This window comes from Phyllostomus hastatus, unplaced genomic scaffold (assembly GCF_019186645.2).
Source record: "Phyllostomus hastatus isolate PE091 unplaced genomic scaffold, TTU_PhHast_1.1 phas_contig_152, whole genome shotgun sequence".
Taxonomy (NCBI): Eukaryota; Metazoa; Chordata; class Mammalia; order Chiroptera; family Phyllostomidae; genus Phyllostomus; species Phyllostomus hastatus.
In genome coordinates, this window is record NW_025333622.1 from 14,790,101 (window position 1) to 14,807,826 (window position 17,726).

Sequence of the window (17,726 nt, forward strand, 5' to 3'; positions counted from 1 at the left end):
CTTTACACAGGTATTAACCCCTGTCAGCGGGCCTTACATGGTGAGCTGCAGCTGATCTAGTGGGGACTGCCTTCACACAGCCAAGCCTCTTGCCTCCAACGTGTCTGTTTATTCAGCAGAATTCACTCCCAACGATGGCATTGCCAATATTAGCTGTTAACTCTTCCATAGCTGATTGGTTCACCTACCTCTTTTCTTTTCTCTCTCTTTTTTTTATCCTCACCTGAGGACATGCTTATTGATTTTAGAGAAAGGTAGAAGGAGGCTGGGGTGGAGGGGAGAGAGAGAAACATTGAGGCATGTGCTCTGACTGGGAATTGAATCCGCATCCTTTCAGTTTAGAGGACAGTGCTCCAACCAAATGAATCACACTGGCCAGGGCCACTTCTCTTTTCTTTACCCTCTTTCTTGTTGTTGAGTCATTTACCTGTACTGTATCTCAGTGACTAAATTTGGGAATTTGGTTAACCTCATTTACCTTTGTTGCAGTTGTTTGAAGCTTTTAAGTTGTACAGAATTAGGAAAGAAGTGAGCTTGATACTTAAAATGCTGCTGGAATGAATTGTATTTTTATGGTTCATTGTAGTTCTGCATTGGCTCTGTTACTGCTGAGTCTTCTCAAGTTTTAAACCTTGTAGAAATGGTTGTTATAGGATCCCTTTACTAGTTGATTTTATTTTTAAGATTTTTAAGAACTTATTTTGATGTTATTTTTAATGGAATGAATCTATTCAATCTCGACATTGTCTAGTGTGATATTTTTACCACTGTAATTTCTCACTGGGGTACTATCTTTTCTTTCTTCTGTACTTTTCTTTCTCTACCAGTTCTTCCTTGCTCTTTCTTTCAGTTTGGGGAATTGGAACAGGCTTTCTGGAGGAAATAATGCTGGATCTAAGAATGAAAGCACAAACCTTGGCTGGTGTGGCTCAATGGATTGAATGCTGGCCTATGGACTGAAAGGTCACTGGTTCAGTTCCCAGTCAGGGTGCATGCCTGGGTTGCAGGCCAGGTCCCCAGTTGGGGGCTTGTGAGAGGCAGCCAACCAATCTATCTCTCTCTCTCACATGGATGTTTCTATCCCTTTCTTTCTCCCTGCCTTCCTGTCTCTCTAAAATAAATAAGTAAAATCTTGGGGAAAAAAAGAATGAAAGGACAAGGAGGATTTAGCTAGGCATGAAAGAAAGAGGGAGAAGGCCGAAGAGATTGCATAGGAAGAGGTTAAGGGGTAAATCAATAGTATGGGATTTGGGTAACAAAAAGCTATTTGGGATTTTTAGAACTTGTGTTAAAAGCAGCTTATTGTTACTTGAGTTGTTGATTATTTTGATGAGTCCAGGTAGACTGTATTATAACCTTAGGATTGCCCCATTTCTACAGCTTTTTTTTTTTTTTTTTTAGTTCTTTAACTTTCATTCTGGGTTGTGCTAGCCTAATGATAGAAATTCCTATTTTTCTTAAATTCAGTAGCAGAGAGTAGCTGCTAGAATTCTAGTATAATTTCTTGTTCATTTTCTTGACTCCGGTGTCTTTTTTTTTCCCCAGAGGAGAATAAGCTTAAAGTTCTGGTGTGATTGTTTCTTGCATTGTAGTGTGTATCTCTTGCTGTTGTTTAAATTTGAGAACTTGGTTTTGGCATAATATTTGAGAGTGTACAGTGTGTTTCGCTATATAGAAAATTAATCCTTGTCATCAACTGAAAGACAACTAGACTAGTGCTCAGAAGAAAGGAATCACCTTAGAGACTCGTCCTCTGTCTCAGCCTCTGGGGTTCAAACTCATTACATTACTTACCAAGTTTCTTCTAAAATGATAGAAATTAGAACAGTTTCTTTTCGTAGTAAACACTCATGAGTACAGCTCATGAGTTCTAAATCAAATATTTCATGTATAATAAATGCTTAACATATGTCACATTTCTCTTTTTGAATATTGTTCTTAATTTAAAATTTATAATACGGCATAATGCAAGTGAGTGTGTATATGTATAATTGTTCACTTTTACCAATTTGTAAACTTTATTTTTAGATAGGAGCTCTTATGCTTTTTTTTTTTAAGATATTATTTATTTATTTTGAGAGAGAGGAAGTGAGGGAGGGAAACACCAGATTCTCACATGCCCAAACTGGGGGCCTGGCCTGCAACCCAGGAATGTGCCCTGACTGGGAATCAAATCTGAACCTTTCAGTTTGCAGGCTGGCACTCAGTCCACTGAGCCACACCGGCTAGGGCTGTCCTGTTCTTCTTGTGTGCTTTGTGTAGTACTAAAAGTATGAAAGATTCTTGTTGATTATCAATTATCTGAAAATACCTCTGTTTACTTTAGATCAAACATAAACAAACTCAGAGTTTATAATTAACATTTGTATTATGTATTTTGGCCAGATTAATTTTAAGATGGAATTAATTGTGTTAGCTGGTAAAGAAGTAATTGTTATAGAATAGAGTAATTCACTGTGTTACAGGGGAAAAACTTTCTTCTTTTATAGGGATTTGGTTTACATCTATTATCCAGTAGCCATTTACTTTCAAAATAATTTCTCAAAATTTGTTTTTTGTCAATCTTTCATAAAAATTTGAATATTAACTATATCAAACACTGTGCTATTCCTCAGAGTAAAAAGATTACATTCTTAAGTTTTAGAAAGTTTTTATTGAAATACATACAAAGATATAAATTGCATATTAGTCTGGTAAGTGCTATTCTTAGAGATACATTACTATTTTAGCACAGGGTAGAGCATCAGATCATCTGTGGAAGCTGGAAGCTTGACTCAGTTGGCTTTAGTAAGAACTGCTATGAGCTCTTTTGCATCTTGAATTAATGAAGTGTTTGTGCATATACATGTTTCAGAAAAAATTTATCTTTAATTTAACACAGTCATCTTCACAAATCATGCATTTGCACAAATCATGCACATCTCTGTGATATAGTGTTTGTAATGATGACCAGTTTTATATATCTATGACATACTTTTTCTCGAACTAAAACTTTTAGAACTCAGTATAAATTGGATCAAAACATTCTTTTGTTCCAAGAAACTAATGATAGTTTATTTGTTGAAAGTTCTGCTTTATAAGAGCCTCTCATATTTATTTAAAATATATGAAGAGTTGTTGTGATCTTGTCGTATTTATAGATGTATTATTTTTCAAATAAAAGTCATAGTTCCTATCATATATTTAAGAATTTTCAGTACTGTTGTTCACAGTATTTCATCAAGCTATAATTTGGTGTAATAATTAAACAATTCTTGGAGTAAATTTTATACACTTTTCCAGTCTTTCCAGATAGAGTAGAAGGTTGACTAGTGTGTGTCGGTGTAGGTTTTAAAATGTGAGAAGTATGAGATCATTTTGGAGTGTCAAGAGCAGAATTCCCAAATAGAAATTCTCCTAATGCCTTACAGCTGAAATCTTTCCACTAAATTCAATACATGTTTTTTTTTGTTGTTAATCATTGTAAATGTCTTGTGAGATGTGCAGATGTGTTCATTTTATCTTCTCTTTGAACATGCTAGAGAAAGAATAGTGTGGTTCCTATCCTCCTCCTTTCTTCTCCCAAGGATTTGGCAGTACTTTTATAAAGTAAATCTAGTTCAAATGTAGCCTAGGGCAGGAATCTTTTTTCCTAGTTTAATGGAGAAAATTACTATGTAGCCTTCTTAGGGTACCAGTTAACATTGTTTTAATTCTGTACCTTAGTAAAATGGGTATGAGTGGATCTGAAGAAGTTAGACACGTTGGGAGTTGCATTTTTTAAAAAGGATTTATTTATTTATTTATTTATTTATTTATTTATTTTTAGATAGAGGGGATCTATCTATTTTTAGATAGACGGAAACATCAATGTGTGGTTGCCTCTCATGCACCCCCAACTGGGGATCTGGCCTGCAACCCAGGCATGTTGGCCTGACTGGGAATCAAACTGGCAACCCTTTGGTCTGCAGTGCAGCACTCAGTCCACTGAGCCATACCAGCCAGGGCGGTAGTTGCATTTTTTCTTCACCAAAATAGTAATTGCTCTAGTAGACTTAGTCATAAATGCTTTAAGCGTATGTGAAACTGTTAGCTGTAGTTAACAATGATTTATCCTGACTTGGATGAAGTGGTGATGAATATCCAAAAAAGGACTAGTTGTACCTAGAAATCAGTTTCACTGTTGAATTTAACTTCCGATATTTTCCTTTGGAATAAATTAATTTCAGGATTTATCTGGATTTTTTGAAATCCAAAGGCAAAGAAGGAAATTAGGGTTGATTATAGGTTTCAGAGAATTAAGGATTTTGAACTGCCAGCAGCTGTTAAGAATCTTTAAAGTATGCTGATAGTTAAATGCATTTTAAAAATCATAATTTAAAAAATTACCAATTTTAATTCACGAATACATTTTATTTTAAATTTATTTTTGGTGAGAAAAAGCAGTGCTTTTCAAGAGTTTGAAGACTATCACAATTGAAAGTTTACTACTTGCAAAAGTCAAAACCAGAAGCTATAAAAGAAAAGGTTAATAGCGTTGCATTAAATTTTTTCCTATTTAAAAGCCACCATAAACTATGTTAAAAGAAAAATGATACACTTGGAAATATATTTGCAACATACACAGCAGACAGAATGTTATGTAAGCCCTTAAAATGGATTAGGAAAATGGTTAAATGTCCCAATAACAAGTGGGCAAAGAATAAGAACAACTAAGTCACAAAGGAAGGAACACAAAGTACCAGTAGATGTGAATAAATATTCAGCCTTACTTGCGATCTAAGAAATGTCAGAAAGTGAAGGAAAGCAAGAAAGAAAAGAAAGAAAATACCCGCAGTTGTCAAAGGTATAGGGAAAGGGCCACTCCCAGACATTGTTTGGTGGAAGTAAATTTGTACAGGCCCCTTTTGGTATAATTGGTAATATATTTCAAAATTATAGCTGCATACCCTGCAATCCAGTGGTTCTACCTATGAAAATGGATTCATAATTATGAAATTCATAACTATGAAATTATTTAATAATTATACGGAATTCTTTGGAGGCATTTTATCCCATTTTTTGTCAAATACACATTACATTTACATATCATCTTCAATTTCCCATCTTAAACATCTTTCAAGCATACACTTAGCTTAGTGGCATAAAGTCCATTCATATTTTTGTGCAACCATCACTGCCATCCAACTCTAGAACCCTTTTTATCCTGTAAAACTGAATCTCTCTGCAAATTAAACAATAACTCCCCATTTGTAGCCCCTGGCCACCACTGTCCTACGTTCTGTCTCTATAAACTTGATTGTTGTAGATAAATCATATAAGAGGAACCATATTTGTCATTTGTGACTGACTTGACTTCATTTAGTATCTCCTCGAGGGTCATCCATGTTGTAGCATATGTCAGAATTTCATTCCTTTTTAAGGAAGATTAGGAGGAGGATAGATAGGAAGTGATTGCTAATGGGTACTGAATTTCTGTTAGGAGTGATGAAAAGTGTTCCAGAATTAGACAGTAGGGATTGATGCACAACTTTTAATATGCTGAAAACCACAGGTGAAAAAACAGGTCAACTGTATGGTTTATGAGTTATATCTCAATAAAACTGTTTTTAAAAAATTTCAATGTCAATCATACCTCAGTTAAAAAATTTCAAGAGGAATAGAATATATGTAATATAGTCGTCTTAAAAGTTGTCCTTCAACCATTCCAGTTTTTTTACAAAATGATCATTAATTATAATTATTTCTATATACTTATTTCTATAATTATTTCTATATTTCTGTATAACTTTCTAGAAATATTTTTATTTCATGATAGAGCTTAGATTCAAAACAACTTGTAAGTTATTTTGATCCCTGTAAGCCTAGTGTCATCATCAATAAAATTGAAATAATAGTATGTGTCTCATATTGAGGAATTAACACGTAAAAAGTGCTTGGCACAATCTGGCATGTAGAAACTACTCATTAAATGTCAGTTATTTAAGGTCTAAATTTATTGGTAAAATATGAAAAGTCATTTTGTTTTCTGATAAAATTTTTACATCTGATGTTTTTGTATTTCTGTGTATTTCCCATGTCTTTTCTTTCCCCTCCCCTCAGTTCTGTGTATTAATACCTATTATTTTGACCAGTGTCTTTATTTTGTCATGGCTTATGCAAACTGAGGAGCTGTCATACTTGTTTCCTTTTGGCGATAAATACAAGTTGAATTACTGATATTTTACAGATTATCTCAATCATGTTTTAACAATGTGAAACAGAATAACATGAATCCTGGTTGGCTAAATTCAGGATTCTGAGAACCCTGGTAGTTACTTCTGGGCTCCCCAATGTGCTCTGTTTTTGATGCTTGAGGAGGAAAGCTGATTTGGGATTTTCTTTTTTGTCTTGGTTCTAGCACATGCAAATGACAATCCAGGCTCTCCAGGATGAATTACGGATCCAAAGAGACCTGAACCAGCTGTTTCAGCAAGATAGTAGCAGTAGGACTGGGGAACCTTGTGTGGCAGAGCTGACAGAAGAGAATTTCCAGAGGCTACATGCTGAACATGAAAGACAGGCCAAAGAGCTGTTCCTTCTTCGAAAGACTTTGGAGGAAATGGAACTGCGTATTGAGACTCAGAAGCAAACCCTGAATGCACGGGATGAATCCATTAAGAAACTTCTGGAGATGTTGCAGAGCAAAGGACTTTCTGCTAAGGCTACAGAGGAAGACCATGAGCGAACAAGACGGCTGGCAGAGGCAGAGATGCATGTCCACCACCTAGAAAGCCTTTTGGAGCAGAAGGAAAAAGAGAACAATATGTTGAGAGAGGTGAGTGACCGTTTTTTTCAGTTGTTATAACTTACTGTCTTTTTATCTGTGATTAGTCAGCATCTTGGCCTAAACAAATTTATGTGCTCTACTAAGCTAGTAGAAGGGACTTTTTTTTTTTTTTTTTTTGGTACATAAGTGTTTGCTGGTTTCTGTTCTGATTTGCTCTCTTGTATGAGATGACGTTGACTGGTATATGTATACTGGCTTCATGGCTTTCTGGGTCTTTTTTCTCCCTCCTCGTTTCTGTAGACTCATTTTGTTGCTAGAGGGGCACAGAAGTTTCTTTACTTGTTACTCATCTTTTGATGTGTTCAGAGATGCACACAACAAAACCAGAGTCAGAGTAGGTAACTATTGCTCAATTTTAAAATATTAATAAGAGAAAATAAGTGGTAACTTCAGTTTAGTTGTGTTTATAAAGCCCTTGACAGCAGAAATGAATGCTTGCCTTGTGGTTTCATGGAAGTTACCTTGCTTCAAAATATATGAGATAAAAATCATTTGCTGCCATGGAGGTACAGTGAGAAAGAATGCTATATAGGCACAGTGTCACTTATCTTTTTAGAGAGTAAACTCAGACTTCATCTGACCATTGTGACTGTTGATAATTTTTCACTTTTCTAGATAATGCTTAATTTTAAAACAACATAAATGAAGAATTCACCTTACTTTGAATTTTAAAAGTTGATAGTTATAATTCTCTATATGTGGTCAGAGACTTCACATAACTTTCAGATTTAGATAGGGAAGAAAACAACTTAGAACTGTATTAGTCCAGTGTGAGTGATTCCTTTTTAAATGAAATTTGAGGAAGGAGGTTGAAAAAAGGGAGTATTCCCCAGATGGCAAAATAGCAACTTTAAAATAATACTTCTAAATTTATAGTTTGTTCCATAATTTCTCCTTCTGCAAAAAAGTCTGAAATATTTACTGTGAAAACATTTTTATTTTTGAAAGAGAAATTCACTGTTTTGTAAAAACAATTTTTTTACACAGTAAGTCAATTGTAGTTTGTTACAGTAAAATTAGAAAATAGATGAGCAAAAACTTAAACCAAGGTATTCTTACTTACTGATAACTGTCAGTTTTCATTTTGTGTATATTTCCAGTAATTTTCATTGTGTATACATTCTTTCATTAATTCTATATTTCTTTTCCTTAAAAAGATTGAAAACTGTTTATCAGTATTATCTAATACAACTTTCTGTGATGATAGAAATGTGTGTCAGCTCTGCCCACTGTGGCAGCCACCAGCCACATGTGACTAACAGTTAAAATGTGGCTGGTGTGACCGAAGAGCTGACTTTTAAATTTTATTTAAATGTAAGTAATTTAACACTAAATTTAATTAGTCAAATTTAAGTTTAAGTATTTACACGCTGTTAGTGGCTACTGTATTAGTGCAGCTATGCATTATGTAATGTTACCTTCTTTTTTGAGAATTTATCTTGACCATTTGTCTTCCTTTGTCAGTACATTAGAGTTTTATAAATTCAAATGCATGTATAATGTTCCAGTGCATCTATTTGAATATCTTACTGTTGAAAATTTAGATCACTTTTAATTTTTCAGCATTATAACACAGTGCTGTATTGATCCCTGGACATGATTTTTTTAGGATGAATTCCTGTAAATAAATTTGCTCAAAGAGTGTATATAGTTTTGAAACTTTGAGTAATCTTGTCTTGTAGAGTAATGGACCAGTTCCTTTTCCCAGGCATATACTATATACTGTTATGATTAATCTTTGTATATTTTTGTAATCTAATGTATATGTCATGCTCTTCAAATTACCACATCATTCTGTTTTAGAAAATTTGCTGTGAACTTCTGTGTTATAGGCACATTCTGAGTTTCTTTCAGTTTACTTTAAAAACTTTATATGTTAATGAGACAACTCAGAGCCTGGTCTTAGAACATTGTTAGAGAAATTATAATAATCTCAAGTAGCATGCAACATGAAAACTATACCAGCATCATAATGGACTTTGAATGTTATGTGTTTACTGCCCCTCTTCTGAATATTTCAACCTGTGCCCATTTATTTTGGAATTGTGGGGTTAATAAATAGTGAATAGTTTAGTATTGTGAAAAGCCACTGTGTTATTCTGGCAGAGAATGATCAGTAATGTGGTAAATTTGAAAAAGTGATAGAAAAGCCATGAATTTAAGCCATGAATTTATGATTTCAAACAACAGACTCTACAAATATCAAGTCCCACTTATAAATGTAACGTGGAAAGAAATACAGGCCTTGTCAATCATACCAACACACAATTCCAGTTGCCATTAATAAAACAGCATCATCTTATAGGAAATAGTCATAGAAATTAAAATTACTTAAAAGCAAGTGGATGATTACTTTAGAAACAAATGTTGAGAAACCTCGTTCTCCTTCCTGTTTCTCCTATTACCTTTAAGATTTAGCTCAAATTTCAGTTCTTCTGTGAAGTTTTCCTTGTGCAGCTTCATTCATATATATATATATATATATATATTCATTCATATATAGATGAACCAATCATGTTATAGTATATTTACATATAATGTTTCTTCATTGTTCACATAATTTTTTTTTCATCAAAAGTTTTTGTATTTTAATCTATATATTGCCATTGTCTAGAAATACACAGTGGGTACTCAAGAAATGTTAGTTGAATAAGTTGAAATATAGGCAAAGAAGTTTAAACCTGCAGCTTACAGAAAGGATAGCCTGTCTAGTTTTTCCCCTCTGGATATTAAAACCTGATGAAAGGTAGAAAACAAACTAAATTCCCAACCAGTTTCGCTTATGAGTTTAGCTCTAGAAATTACAAATAAAATATTAGCAGATGGAGTCAGCATTATGGTAAAATGATACTACTCTGACCAAAAGGAGTTTATTCCGGGAATGCCAGAATGGCTCAATATATTACACACAATTACGAAAAGAGAACCTTGTGGCATTTGATGGCTATCTCAAAGACATTAGGCAAAGGTTGCAGACATTTTGATTGTAAACTAAACCAATGAACTAAAAATATGAACTAAATGATAGCTTTACAGCATTATCTAATAAATATAATAAATACATATTATAAACACATTTACAGCTAAGAACCAGCATCATGCATACTATGACATACTAGACATGCCCATTAAAGTTAGGAAGAGGTCAAAGATGGTTGTATTCATCAGTATTTAATATTACTCTGGAAGTGTTAAGCAGTGCAATTAGAATAAGGAAATGGAGTAAATAATATCAGTAATGGTAACAGAAAGGATAAATTTTCTTTGCAGTGTAGCGAGGAGAACATTAATGTAAAGATGCCACTTTCCCCAAGTCTATAAATTCAATGTAACCCCAATGGGAATATTCCTGAAACATGCCCAAGTGATGTTGCAGTTTATTTGTAAGAACAGCAATGTAGGAATACTTGGTTAAGCAGATCATGATACTGTATAATATATTTTAAACCCAATGAAACTGGCACAGGAATAGATAGATCAATGAAACAGAACAGAATCCAGAAATAATATAGTTTGAAGTATATGATGAATGTTTTGGAATAATGGCCATCCATTTGGGAAACAGTTTCATAGTTATATTAATTAAATTTATTTAGTTACAGTAAATTCCAGATGAAATAAAGAGCTACTTGTAAGAAATAAAAGCAGTGGAAGAAAATGTAAGTAAAAAACTTTTAATATAATCTTGAGATAGGAAAGACTCTCTTATTGCCATAGCAAGAACCTTAAAGAATTAAATTTGTCTGTTAGAAAATACAGTTAACAGGCCAAGGCTGGTGTGCCTCAGTGGATTGAGTGCCTGATTGTGAACTGAAGGGTCACTGGTTCCATTCCCGGTCAGGGCACATGCCTGGGTTGCAGGCCAGATCCCCAGTTGGGGGTGCACGAGAGGCGACCACACATTGATGTTTCTCTCCATCTCTTTCTCCCTTTCCCCTCTGTCTAAAATAAGTAAATAAAATCTTAAAAAACATACAGTTAGCAAAATTTGAAATAATTTGAGGTAAAGCTTGGTAACAGCTGACTAGACTAATACATAAAATTGTTTCCAAAACAGTAAGGTACCACAGGCACTTGGTACCACCTTTCCTTTCTCATTTATTCAACAATTATCTGTTGAGCCTTTAATATACAATATATTTAATCCTGGGATAGGGACTGTGTATACATTTTTAATACCAGAACACTTTGTCTGTGCCCTCCTAGAACTTAAAAGTTTGATAGGAGGCAGTAAACTGATAATCAGAAATTTGATGGGAGACAGTAAACTGATAATCATGAGATAAAATAAACAAATTGAGTAGCATCTAATTATTTGGGGGGAGGGGATGTCTGTAAACAGGGTAAGCATCTTTGGGTAGGTGCCCTTTAAGGGAGACCTGAAAAAAGATGAGGAGACAGTCTTGCTGAGCTTTAGGATAAAATCATTTCATGAAGAACGGTTAGTAATTTCAAAGGCATGATGGGAAATTATTTTGAGCAAACAGCAAGGAGACTAGAGGGCAAAAATTTATTGTATTTTACTACAATAAAGGGGAAGGCTGGCATGAGATGAGAGGTTGAAGAGGTAGCCAGGGCCAGATTGACTCATCCCATTCATCAGATATTTATTGGGCACTAACCATGTGCAAAGCACTAGGGAAATAGCAGTGATTAAAAGAAAATTCATGCCCTCTAGGAGACAGAGCACTTGCCTTCATGATACTTGCAGATGATGGGACAGTTTTATTCAAAGTACAAGAAAAAACCATCCCAGTGTTTAATCAAAGTAGTGATAACATCTGGTTTGGCTTTCGAAATTTGCTCTGGTTGCGTTGAGAATAAAGGGGAAAGGGATAGTCAAGTAAACAAAGAACTCCAGTAAAAAACTTTAATAGCTCAAATCTAGGTTAGGTGAATGGTGGCTTGGAATGACTGTTGTACATTATATCACTAGTGTGTCATGAAAGACAAAAAGAATTTAATGAGTTGGCAATGCCAGAATATTATAGGTTTTATTATTTATTGGATCATTTCCACCTTTTAAAAATCTGTATTTCATCACTTCTAAGACTCAGATTTTCTCTCATTTTAACAATATGACATTGAACCCTTGGTAGCATTTTACAGTCTTTGTCAGCAAGGCAGCAGTCCTCCTAGATTTGATTGCCTCTGCATTTACAACATAGTCATGCTGTTCATTTTGTTATCACTTTAGGTGATGGTGTGAGCATCGTGGTATTTATTGCTGACTTTAATTTGTTTTTGAGTAGGTCTTCAGAATATTACACTGTGAATCAACATTGAAAGAAAAAGTTATTGGTATGGAGAAAGTCACAAAAAATAATTAAAAATGATATGTGATTTACCTATGGCGAAATAAGTAAAAAACTCTTACAATCAGTATAAAGTATAAATTCTGAATAATAAAGCTTTGTGTCATGATTTATTTGGAGGCATTTCTTCCTTTTCTTTCCAGCACATAGAACAATGGGTATGTTTTCCAAATCATTGGCATCTTAGATTTGATGAAATATGGTAACATTAAAATGACATTTATATCCAGTAACATTTGTAATTAGTTTGTTCTTTTGTATATGAACATGATTCTGTAGGTAACAGGTGCATACCCCAGAAACCAAATAAGAAAAAACTAAATTAAGCATTCTCTTTCTTTTTGTACTGAAATTACATTATGTGACTAATTGTTAGATTTTAAGTTACTTACTATAGTACCTTTCTTTTGATTGATAGAAGAGTGAAGACACCTATTGGACAAATATGGAATTACAGGCAAGACTTGGTTAGTGCTTGGCATTTGTGCATATGGAGTTTTAACAAGTTTTGGAGGTGATTCTGTTATACACCAAAGCCTGAGACTGGAATTTTTGTTTTCAGTCTTTTGGTAGGACATCACCTAAGTAGGCTGTGGAATTTTTGGATCTGCAATTCATATGCATATCAAGTATTGTCTATAGGCCAAAAAGTAATATATTTCAGACCTACATGTGCTCCTGTTTTGAAAAATGTAGGTACTATATGATGAATACAATATGATTTTGTTTTAAAATATCTCATGCTAGTTTTTTGTCTCTAGGTATTTCAGTCAACAAATCTTGCTAACACAACTGCTATCATGTTAGGGTTCACAGAAATGTTTGAGGTTAAAGTCTTTACTATTTGACTAGGTTCTGGGCTAGGATTTCTGAATCTTAACTAGCATGTCTGATGAATGCCTGTTTATATCATTGGCATTTGTAAGATATAATCAGGGAAGAGGGAAGGGAAAAAATTAAGAGAGATATATATATAGAAAATAATAGAAATAATGAAGAATAGAAAGAATTAAAAAAGAAAAAGGAGTTCCCTAATTTCCTCTTTTGTAGTGATTTTGGAAAAGAGTATTTTACTTATTCAGGTTGTTTGTCCTCCCTTATTTTTGTAATTTGTTCCTCATTTCCATTTTGACAGAAGATATGTTTTCTCAGATGAATGCCATTAGTAGAGATGGTAAAAAGCTAAAAGACAATGCTGCCTGACCTTGGCTAAGTTAAGATACAGAAAAAGTAGTGAGGATTCTTTTTGTTTACCTTTCCCTTTTTTTTTTTATTTCTGTCTTCTCTTTGTTGTGAGTTTAGTAAACCTAGAACTTGTGTGGAGGGTTGAATCTATGAAAGGACTTCAAGAGCAGTCTGGAGCTTCTACTCTTGAACCAAGGGTTTTAGAGGCTGATACCTGAAACTTAAAGAAAAGAAATTTCAGACATAAGTAGGACTTCTTAATCACAAATAATCCTTTCTCTCAGTTGTGTAAGTAAAACTTGACTTATTTTTTAAAAGAAATTACTAAAGAAGGAGAAATGTAAAATTTTGTTTCTAACCCTAGATAAGTCATTATTCTTCAGTAAGTTTAGTGAGAGAAAATGAACACATTTTCTACTGTCTGCCACAATTGACAGTGTAACAAGAGCCAGATAATTTTACCTGTACTTTAAATTTGTTTGAATGAAAATTTTCAGGCCAAAAGGAATGAAATGAGGTGAACAAATAGCATGTTCTACTTCTTGCATTTGTTTGAATAGTACATTCATTTCTATTTCCAGAGTCTTTTCTCATTATTAATAGTGCATGAGTCAGAGGCTTGATGTGCTATGGGAAAGGGGAGTTTTATCAGCTCACTGACTGCAAGATGTGTTCATAATGATCTTTAATGTGCAGACCTCTGAATGGAAATTTGTTATGAGCGATAGGTTTTAAAATGTCTTAATAGGAAAGCTTTATGCCTACATGGTTGAAAATGTATTCTAGTCCCTTAGCATAGGTGGATTTTTTTATTCAAATGGTTTCTGTGCTCTTTATCTTTTGCTTACATGCTTACTAGGGTTTAAAATGAAATTTTAATAATTTCACCTTAAAGTATTTGGAAATTTACCTAATTTTGAATTAGATAATGGGATAGATGTTAATTAAATTAGTTCAGTATCTGGGTGAGTTCTGGCCAAGATGGAGGCATAGGTAGAAACCCTTCACTTCCTTGCACAACCAAAGGAGGATAACAACCAGTGTACAAACAATAAACAACCAGAAGTTCCAGAAAATCAAACTGCATGGAACTCCGACAACCAAAGAATTAAAGAAACAGTCATCCAGACCACCCAGACCAGTAGGAGGGAGACGGGCAGCTGGGTGGGCAGAAAGAACCTGTGGCAAGGTGGTGGACCATGCTGGTGGGGCTGGCTGAACAGGAAACTGAGACTCAGAGGTGTCTGTGCACTACAGTGGGCGTTGACTTGGTGGGAGAAATTCCCAGTCTCACATGAGAGTTCGTTGGAAGGTGGTGCTAGAGTAGAGCAAGCAAGAGGGTTACCCTGCCCTGGTGATAACCTAAGGCCCCGCTGCCTTACAACATAACAAGTGCACCGAGACAAAGAAATTTGGCCCAAATGAAAGGACAGAGCAAACTCTAGAAAAAGAGCTAAGTGACGAGGGGATAGCCAACCTATTGGATGCAGAGTTCAAAGTCCTGGTAATCAAAATGCTCACAGAACTGATTGTGCTTGGTCACAAAATGAAAGAACAACTGAAGGCTACCCAAAGTGAGATAAAGCAAAATATTCAGGGAATCAACAGTGATGGGAAGGAAACCAGGACTCAAATCAATGATTTGGAACAGAAGGGAAAAATAAATATTCAGCTGGAACAGAGTGAAGAAAGAAGAATTCAGAAAAATGAGGAGAGGCTTAGGAACCTCCAGGACAACTTTAAATGTTCCAATACCTGAATTATAGGGGTGCCAGAAGAACAAGAACAAGAAATTGAAAACTTACCTGAACAAATAATGAGGGACAACTTCCATAATCTGGCAAAGGAAATAGACTTCCAGGAAGTCCAGGAAGCCCAGAGAGTCCCAAAGAATTTGGACCCAAGGAAGCACACACCAAAGCACATCATCATCAAGTTACCCAAGATTAAAGATAGAGAGAGAATCTTAAAAGCAGCAAGAGGAAAGGAGAGAGTTACCTACTAAGGAGTGCCCATAAGACTGTCATCTGATATCTTGGAAGAAATCTTACAGGCAAGAAGGGGCTGGAAAGAAGTGTTCCAAGTCAATAAAGGCAAGGACCTACATCCAAGATTACTCCATCCTGCAAAGCTATCATTTAGAATGGAAGGGTGGATTTATCCCTTCCCAGACAAAGTAAAAGCTAGAGAAATTCATCATCACCAAGCCATTATTATATGAAATAGTAAAGGGACTTATTTAAGAAAAAGAAGATCAAATCTATAAACATCAAAAGGGCAACGAACTCACAACTATGAACAACTGAACCAAAAAACAAACAAACAAACAAAAAACCCCGAAGACAAATACTAAGGAAACAACTGGAACAGGAACAGAATCAGAGAAACAGACATCACATGGAGGGTTTTCAGTGGGGAAGGGGAGGAAGAATAGGGGGGAGAAGTTTCAGGGAATAAGAAGCATAATTGATAGGCATAAAGTAGATGGGGAGAGGTAAAGAATGGCACAGGAAACAGAAAAGTCAAAGAACTTACATGTACAACCCATGGACATGAACTAAGGAGGGAAATGCTGAAGGGTTGGGGGGTGCAAGGCAGAGGAAAGATAAGGGGGAAAATTGGGAAAACTGTAATAGCATAATCAGTAAAATATACTTAAAAATTAGTTGAGTATCTCAATTATGAGGTATTTCAAAGAAATGCAGCTGTAATATTTTCAAGTAGATACAGAAATACCAAATGAAAAATGCAAAGTGTAGGTTACAGGATTTTATTAATAAAGATTATTTGTAATTAGCAGTATTCATTTTAGTTTATACATTTCAAAGTTTTATACTCATCTATTGAACAAATATTATTAAATATCTACTGTGTACCCAGTTGATTACCTTGTTTACAGTGTGGAGAACTGATTAAATGTGGACAGACTGAAGGCTGGGAGGAAGCTGATGAGTTATTTGTTTTTACTCAAGTGAGAGATTATTGTGGCCTGAACTAATGTGTTCAGATTTTTGTCATGAATTAATGTGTTCTGGAGTTTACTGTCTTCCTTAGTGAAGTGTTTTGTCTTGTAAGAGTTAATGTAATTACAAATAAACTTGATCCTTTTAAGACTTGCTTTTAGAATCTGGTCTAGATAGTCTTCCTTCTAGAGCTGGGTGAGCTTTGCTCCTAAGACTTGGCCTTTGTGGCATCTCTAAGTGCTTCTGATGTTCTCTCCATTTTGGCTATTTAGAACTTGAATTTTTCCCAGCCCCATGTCCTAGTTCAGGTAGTTGCTTAACTCATAACTCTGTGGTAGTTGTTTTGTTCTCAGTTGTTGTTTGTCTGACATTGTGGAGTCTTGCCCTGTGCAAGAACACTTAGTATTCGTTAAAGACTCAAGGGAACTCCTGTCAGATTAGACACTGCTGCCTTTCGGGCTAGTTTCCTTCTCTCTGTTATCCTGCTCTGTACATTTCTACTGTCTTTAGGAGTCATACATTAACCTGTCTTTTGAGGTCTGCAAGACTGCTGCTTTCTTTTAGGGTTTTCTCTCCTTGCATCACATACCAGAGAGCAAATCTGGGCCGTCACCTTGTTTGTTTGTTTCTCTCAAGGATCATAGTCCTGTGATGCTCGATTTTTAATGTCTGAAAAATTATTTCATTCATTTTATCTAATTTTAAAATAGTTTATGACAGGAAGGCCAGTTTTCTGTTAAGGTCAAATTGTTTTGATATTTATTTCTCCCCTTTATTCCCCTCCGTCCTGTACCCTGCCTCCTACCAGCATTCCCCCTGACCTCTTACGCCCCTTTAGTTCATATCCATGGGTCATATATATAAGTTCTTTGGCTTCTCCATTTTGTATGCTATTCTTAACCTGTCCCTGTCTATTTTGTACCTACCATTTTTGCTTCTAATTCCCTGTAACTTTTCTCCTATTCCATGTGATATCCATTTCTCTGATTCTGTTCCTGTTCTAGTTGTTAGCTTTATTTCTGTGTTTTTTTTTTTAAGGTTCAGTTGTTGATAGTTGTGAGCTTATTCATTTTACTGTCCTAGTTTTGATCTTTTTTAATTTCTTAGATAATTCCCTTTAACATTTCATATAATAAGGGCTTGGTGATGATGAACTCCTTTAACTTGACCTTATCTGGGAAGCACTTGATCTGCCCTTCCATTCTAAATGATAGCTTTGCAGGATGGAGTAATCTTGGATGTAGGTCCTTGCCTTTATTGACTTGGAACACTTCTTTCCAGCCCCTTCTTGCCTGTAAGATTTCTTCCAAGATATCAGATGACAGTCTTATGGGCACTCCTTAGTAGGTAACTCTCTCCTTTCCTCTTGCTGCTTTTAAGATTCTCTCTCTATCTTTAATCTTGGGTAACTTGATGATGATGTGCTTTGGTGTGTGCTTCCTTGGGTCCAAATTC

At 34.9% G+C, this 17,726-nt stretch overlaps 1 protein-coding gene across 10 annotated transcripts in view; it reads left to right on the forward strand.

Moving 5' to 3' along the window:
- The window catches only part of ERC1 (ELKS/RAB6-interacting/CAST family member 1), a 564,233-nt gene that overhangs the window by 95,818 nt on the left and 450,689 nt on the right, over positions 1–17,726 (forward strand). For all 10 annotated transcript variants that reach the window (XM_045830450.1, XM_045830453.1, XM_045830452.1 and 7 more), the window contains one exon: positions 6,380–6,796. In XM_045830450.1, coding sequence (XP_045686406.1) covers positions 6,380–6,796 — 417 coding nt within the window. The remainder of the gene's footprint in view (positions 1–6,379; positions 6,797–17,726) is intronic.